Here is a 7584-nt window from a genome sequence, read left to right as displayed (position 1 = left end):
GTGACTAGTCTAGACGAGTCTAGGTCTGTCGCCTTCTTCCCTGGTTTAGGGAGGGGCGCGATAACACTTACTTTCCAAGCAGCTGGGGCAATACCAGTGCGGAGACTCCCATTGAAAAGTTATGGGGTTTCTGCTTTCGCTCTGGGTCCCAAATGTTGGAGAGCCTCGCTGTAAATCCCATCCGGACCAGCCGCCGTTCCTTTCGGGAGAAGGCGCTGGGCCCGTTCCAGTTCCGCTTCTGTAATGGGTGCAAATTCCTCGCCAACAACTGGGATGGGTGGCGGAGGGTGGGAGTGTGGGTGCCGTCTGGCTCGTGTGGAGTAAAGACGGATAAAGTGCTTGGCCTTCTGATTTTCCTTGAGCACCGCGTTGTTAATCTTTATCGCCGGGGTGCTCGTTGGGCGTGGGGCGTAAATCCTCTTTGCAATGTTCCAACGGCAGCCGTCTGCTACGGCCATCTTGCCGCAGAGGGCTTTCCATCTTTTATGGGAGGCTTGTCTCAGCATCTCTCTGCGGCGTGCTGCCAACCTGTCTCTATAGACAGAGGCTTTGCATTGGTGGATCTCCGACTCAATCTCACCGAGTTCTGGAGGCCAAAAGGGGCAGTGTCTCGTCCTCCGCGGGGGACCGCTGCAGCCGTTGCGATGCGGATCGCGGAGGCGAGTAAACTTTCTCGTTTGTGAACGCTCATCTTCGGTGTTGGTAGTTTTCGGCAATGGGCATTTGACATTTGTCTAAAACGAGACCATTTCGCCTTCTTCCATGCATAGAGTGGGGCACGGGGGCGAGGGAACCGCAGTGGCTCATCATCATCATCTACTACTTCGAAGAGGGTGATATAATGGTCACTATCCGGAGAGAACTTGGCTGTCCAAGACTCTATGCGACACTCTCGGGATAGTGTCACGTCCGGCGCGGACGGACCGTGACGTGTAGTGTGGCGGGTGCTTTCTCCAGTGTTCTGTATGACGCAATCGTTATCTAGGCACCATTGCGCTAGAACATCGCCACGTGTATCAGGTAGGATCGCGCGATCCCAGGCCAACGCATGCGTTTCAGCATCTGCACCAATGGGGTGGGGTCCGCTAGTCATCAAGAGCGCGTGAAAACGGCAATTATCCCGCAAGTAGTGGGTGTCGAATTTTTCCCGAAGGAATACCGGATATAGTATTTGCACCTTTGGGCAATCGCCGAAGGGTCTTGCGTTCACACCTTCCTGCGCAAAGCTTGATTGTTTTTCTAAAATATCCGCTTTGGGCATGTGGCGAAACTCTGAGTTTTTTTTCTGTGACTTTGAAGAAGTTTGCTTTGCCTAGGCAGCTGAACGCGCGGCCCAAGAAGAAGAATTGACGTTGCACCGCTGTCAACAGAGCTCGGCGCAGAATGGGGCCATTAGACGGTAAGAGTATCCGAGGCCAAAGGAGGGCAAATGCACAAATTCAGTAGATGGAAAGACAAATGTCTGGAATTCGTCTCGGCTGGGAGTTGGGTGAATTCAAATTCTAAAAAGAAGCACATGGATTACTGGTGGGGCCTGAAATAAGGGAAATAAAATAGTGTGGCAGAAAAATCCCAAGAAAGCATCCCACAGAATATGGTAAAAAAGAAACTATTACACCCGTACTTGCCAAGTAAATTCGGAATGCAGCAAATCTATTAAGGACCTTAACGATTGAGGGGGCAAAACGAGCAAAATCAGAGCCCCAAAATGGGGGCGTCCTGGGGGCATGGGGCGGGACAATTTGTGGAATATAAGGCCCCAAGAAAAAAAACCGCTTGGTAATAAAAAGATCCCAAGGAGAGAACAGTTCATAGTTTTAATGCGGATTTGAAATTCCTGTTAAATATAATATTTGGGGTGCCGTTTGGGCTGCGTTCTTGCCTTTTTTTTTTTTTTTTTTTTTTTTTCCAGATTGGCCGGGCCAAACCCCCGCCCTTTTGCAACAGGAAGCGGGTGCGCTTCGGATCCTGGGAATGCGTCCAAAGCGAAAGGACGCCCACAGCACAGGCCAGACGAAGAAGCCAATTGCTAACTAAATTGGGTTTTCGAAGCCCCTTTTTGGTACTTGGCGGGCGTTCTCGTGGGGGGCGGGGTCCTTGGGGCTCGTCATGGTTCATCGTGTTTTTTTTTTTATCTTGAAGGAGGCGGTGGCCAAAAAAAAAAAAAAAAACGTCAAGGTTGATTCCTTTCGGCGGGGGGAGGCTTGGGCAAGAGTATTTTGGTTTTAAAATTTTCACCACCCATTCCCGGGGATTTGGTCGAGATCCCGGAGATTTTGCTCCCTCTTCGTTGGGCGTTTGCATCTGGCATCCGTGTTCCTTTGGTTGTTTGTGCGCTCTTCCCCATTTTTTTTCTTTTTCTTATGCGTGGTTTGACGTTTCGGGGGTGTTGCGGTGGGGTTTCTCTTGTCGTGTCTTTTTTTCCTTGCCTGTCGGTGTGGGGGCCGTTTGTGGGTTTTCGACCCCTTGAAGAAAGAAAGTTGTGGCCTTTGTATGCCCCTTCTCTGGGTTCTTGTCAATTGAATTTAACGTCTCTAGTTTTGTTCTGTCACAGTTCTTGTTTTTACACTTTGTATGTTTAATTGGGAACGTTGTGTTTTTGTGGTTGGGACTTCTTTCTTAATTTGATTTTTGAAGTTACGCGGAGCCAATGAAAACAATATACAACTAGATGAATCTAAATAAATGAAGTTTTTTTTTTTTTTTTTTTTTTTTGGGGGGGGGGGGGGAGGGAATCTATTTTGCTTCACTTTTCCTATTATCTGTTTTTTTTCCTGTCCAGAGGTACCATTTTAAATTGGTGAGTGAGTTACTATTTTTTTTTTTTGCCTTCGCTCTCATCCCCATTCCCCCAACTCGTGGGGAATTCTGGCGGTTGCATCACCTTTTAAAAACCACTTCTTCGTAGTTTTACAATAATCTCAAATATGATATTTTGTTCTCTGGTTTATTTCCCTTATTCTTTTATGGGGTTAAATATGTATCATACGAATTGGGATATCGGATATCTTGATAAAAAAAATTATCTTCCTCTATTAACTCCTCCTTTCTTGGATTAGGGGGAAGAAAAACAAGATACGAAAGCATGTACTGGTTCCGGCCGAAATATATGCTTATATATCAAGGACGTCTTTGGATGAATTGATTGTTTCGAAAAAAAAAGAAACGTGACTGGTATTTTTTTCCCTTTTCATATATATATTTTTTCTCTCCCAAAGGTAGTTTCGACACCAAATGGCGCGTAACAAAACTCATAAGCAGCGCTTTAGTTCTAAGCATGCCCTTTCAGGTAAGGCCCAGGGCCGTTCCATTTCTTTGGCTACAAAAGGGGTAAAGACAGTTCGACCGGTGGATGCAAAGGAGAGAAATCTACAGTCTGCCCTTGCGCACCGGAAAAAAAAAACGGCCCTTGCACTTCAGCAGAAGCGAGTTGGAAGCTTTGGGGGGGTGCCTCGTGCAATAGGGGTAATTCCGGCCAATGAATCTGGAAATACGGAATTGATAGTTCAAGGACTTTGTCAAGCAATGAGCTTCAATAAACCTGATTCATCCTTTCCGTTCACGGCAATTTCTAAGGAGAAAAGGGTAGCCTTTACATTTATGTCAGAAAACCGATGCAATGATCAGGATTGTATTGATATTGCAAAAGTTGCGGATATTTTGGTCCTTACTTTGGATGCATCCCAAACTGTTCAAGAAACCATACGAGAAATACAGAATGCACCGGATGAAGAGGAGGAAGACGAAGGATACTCTGTGGCAACTGGTACAACGTGGTTTGGAGACATTGGACTTTGTATAACCGATTTTACGAGAGATTTAATTACATCTTTAAATGCCCAAGGTGTGCCTTCTGTTGCTGTGGTTCTACAAAATCTTGACACGTTCAGTGAGAAGCAGGGTCATAAAGTTTTGTGTGTCCACCAACGTTATTTTTTCTCTGTTCTTCCGGAGACGACTAAGGTTGTTTCTATTACTGGTGATAATGATTACATCTCTTTACTTCGTCATCTCCAGGTAACTAAATTACGTCCTTTACTTTGGCGTGAACAACATCCTTATCTCGTCGTGGAAGAAGGAAAATATTCTGAAAAAAATAAAAAAATTACTATTGGGGGATACCTTAGAGGAAGGCCGCTTTCTGCCAAACAATTAATTCATCTTACTAATCATGGGACATATCAAATTGAAAGTATTTCTATAGCAGATTCACGTACTGGGGATCGTCAAATTATTGATGTATCTGAACTAGAACAACGGGAATCGTTAGATTATGTTCAAGCCAATGCAACTCTTGAAGATGGAGAAGGACCTACAGATGATGATGTTGCATATTATCAATCAATGGGAGTAAAAAAAGTTAAGGTTCCAGAAGGAGTCTCTGATTATCAGGCAGCGTGGTATGACCTTGAAGAGAACAAGGTAGCAGAAGATACAATGATGGAAGAAGAATCGATAAAAGATGATGATGCCTTTGCTGGAGAAGAATTTTTATCTCAGAAAACTTCAAAAAATGATGTAGACTTTCTCAAAGTTGAAGATATTCTTCGTTTGGAGCGTATGACAGATGAAGAACGTGTCGCTGAAATGAAAAAATTAAGAGAGGAAAGTGAAGAAGAAGCATGGAATCCTGATATGGTAGATACTCCTATCAATTTACCAGCTAGACAAAGGTTCGCAAAATATCGCGGTTTGAAAAGTTTTCGAACTGGTAAATGGGATCCTGCAGAAAATCTTCCATCTCATTACGCTTACATCTATAAACTACAAGGCTTGACACGAATTCGAGAGGCAGCTTTGCGTAAATGCAGTGAAGGACCTGTACAAGCTAATCAATTTGTATATATAACTCTTGTTGATGTTCCAACCATTGTTTGGTCTAATATAATGACTACTGGATTTCTTATTGCTTCAGGACAATTGGAGCATGAACAAAAATGGTCAGTTCTACATTTTCAGGTCCAACGAAACTCAGAATGGGAAGAACCTATTAGATCGAAGGTACCTATGCTAGCCCACATAGGGTTTCGAAAATTTTATGTTTCTCCTTTGTTTAGTGACATTGCTGCTTCAGATCGCACAAAATTCGCTCGTTTTTTTCATCAATCCGAAATCTTCCGTATGGCTTCTTTCTTTGGTCCAATATCTTATCAACCTTGTCCTATTCTTATGTTTGAGGTTCCTTCTTTGGAAGAGCAGGGGGATGGCAATAACTTGCGTCTCACATGCTTCGGAGGGGCGTTGCCTCCAAATCCTGATCTTTTAATTTTGAAGCGTGCAGTGCTTTCTGGGCGTATTGCAACTATTCACAAAAAACAAATTGTAGTGAAATATATGTTTTTTAATGATGAGGATGTTCATTGGTTCCAGCCTGTGGATTTGCATACTCGACTAGGAAGACGTGGAAAAATAATAAAGGCTGTAGGAACTCATGGTTTGTTTAAGGCATCTTTTAATGATCAGGTTATGCAACATGATGTTATTTGTATGGACCTTTACAAACGTGTTTTTCCAAAGTGGACGACCTTACCATTCAGTATCTCTGATATACCGGGGTCTTTAAATGAAGAGGTCTGATGTTAATTAAATTAGGAAAGAAAAATAAAAAAAAATAAAAGAAAGAGGAAGTAATTCTTTTACACTAACCGCATGACTAAAAGGGAGAAAAAAAAGGAAAAAAAGAAAGAAGACAGTTTGTTACTCTGTACCAATATGTGGGGTTTTGATGCTGTTATTTTCATAGACTTTTGATTGATTTGTTTGTGTAGTTCCCTTTGTAGGAATATCTTCCTTTCCCCTCTTTTCCTTTTATTTATCTAGCAGTGTGACAGGTTTAATCAAAGCAAAAACCATAAGTTTTGACAGATGCGGAGGATTGGGACAATTTGTAAACGGCTTTATTGTCGCCAGTCAAGTTCTTACGCTGCCGGTTTATTTAATTTTAAGATTGTACCGGGAGAAATGTTTCCCTATCCTACTCGAAAACTAGATGGTGAGGAAGAAGAGAATCTTCAATCTGTACTAGAAAGTCTCCGAAACGGTGGTAATACACTGACAAGTCTTTATGGTGCACGAATAGCAACGGAATATGGAGGATTAGGACTAGGACATACTGCCCATGGACTTATTTATGATGAGTTAGGTGCTAAATGTGAGAAAAATTTATTAGCTACTATTCGACATGGTGGTGTTTGCACTCATCTTTTGGAAACAGTTGGAGCTAAGGATGTGAAGGGAAGGTATTTAACTGCAATGTCTGATGGAACTGTGATAATGGGGTGGGCAGTTGAAGAAGATAATTTTGGAAGTGATATAAGTATGAATACTACAAAAGCAGTTCATGATGATAGTGGTTACAAACTGTCCGGTAAAAAACGTTCTCTTGATGTAGCATCAGCCACACATTTTTTGGTTTTGGCTAAGACACTTACTCAAACTTCAACAGAGGATGGTGCAGCTGTTGCTCATCGCAGCTCACTTTTTATTTGTTCCAAAGATGCACCAGGGATAAAAATTGAAGGTGATACACTTATTTTAGACAATACCCCTGCCTCTGATATTGTTGGTGTTGTTGGTGAAGGTTTTAAAGATGTAATGATTACACTATTTACGGAGCAATATCTTTATGCGGTTTCATTATTGGGTACAGTGAGGCGTATAGTAGAGGAGCTACAGGGTTTAACTGAGGAAAAGAATATTGCAGATATAGTACCATCATGCGTTTGCGCTATATATGCTATGGAATCTGCAGTTTACGCACTAACAGCTAATATGGATGTGCCAACAGAAGACAGTTTATTGGAATGCACCCTTGTTTGCGCATTTGTACAATCTACTGTCTCGTCGTTGTTACAGAAGCTAGAAATATTAACAGTGCCAAACAAAGTGTTAGATAGGTATTTCGATCATGTCAAAAACTCTCTCGCCTTAATGGAGTCTCGAGATTTCCTTTATGCAACTGCAGCTTGTTGTGGTGTTGAAGATTATGGTCTGTTTTTTCAAAAAGCTTCAACCTTGCAGATGATGCAAGCAAGGACACTCCGTATGTTGGGAATGCGTGATCGTGTTCCTGTAAAGGGTGTTCCAGAATTTTCTTTAATTGAAGAGGCAGTTGTCAAATTTGGCGACGCTGTAGAAGCAACCTTCGTTAAAAATGGTTCACAAGTCACGTATCAGCAACTTTTGTTGAATCGACTTGGTGAGGCTGCATCTCTTCTCTACGCTGCCTCAGCTGTTGCATCACGGGCTTCTATGTGCGCCCAGAAAGGTCTTCCTTCAGCAAAGGCTGAAGGGCAGCTGGCTGCGAGTTTTATTCGATTTTCAGTTCAACGTGTCAATACTCTTAGTGAGGAATGTTGCAATATTGGCAAAACTGCCGATGACGTTTACAAACGTATTGCATTGGAACTCTGCGAAGATGCATTGCAATAATCAATTGATCCTATGGATGAAGATAAGATTGAAGGTGAATGAATAGCGTAAAAAAAAAAAAAAACACCAACAACGCTAAAGAGAAAGTAAGAGAAAGAAAGAAAAAAAAGAAAGAAAGAAAAACGAACAAACAAACAAACAAAGTTTGAAACC

General features: G+C 42.4%; 2 protein-coding genes across 2 annotated transcripts; both read left to right on the top strand.

Moving 5' to 3' along the window:
• Positions 1 to 3234: 3234 nt before the first annotated feature.
• LSM04_004561 (AARP2CN) lies at positions 3235 to 5577 on the top strand (the record flags this gene model as incomplete). The annotated part of the gene is made up of 1 exon (XM_067337502.1): positions 3235 to 5577. The coding sequence occupies one exon, from the start codon at positions 3235 to 3237 to the stop codon at positions 5575 to 5577; it is 2343 nt and encodes a 780-aa protein (XP_067193532.1).
• A 288-nt stretch (positions 5578 to 5865) lies between these two features.
• Positions 5866 to 7431, top strand: LSM04_001044 (Acyl-CoA dehydrogenase/oxidase; the record flags this gene model as incomplete). The annotated part of the gene is made up of 1 exon (XM_067337501.1): positions 5866 to 7431. The coding sequence occupies one exon, from the start codon at positions 5866 to 5868 to the stop codon at positions 7429 to 7431; it is 1566 nt and encodes a 521-aa protein (XP_067193465.1).
• Between the last annotated feature and the right edge of the window lie 153 nt (positions 7432 to 7584).

This window comes from Trypanosoma melophagium (assembly GCF_022059095.1).
Source record: "Trypanosoma melophagium isolate St. Kilda chromosome Unknown ctg16segment0, whole genome shotgun sequence".
NCBI lineage: Eukaryota > Euglenozoa > Kinetoplastea > Trypanosomatida > Trypanosomatidae > Trypanosoma > Trypanosoma melophagium.
This window is presented reverse-complemented; position numbering and strand designations above follow the sequence as displayed.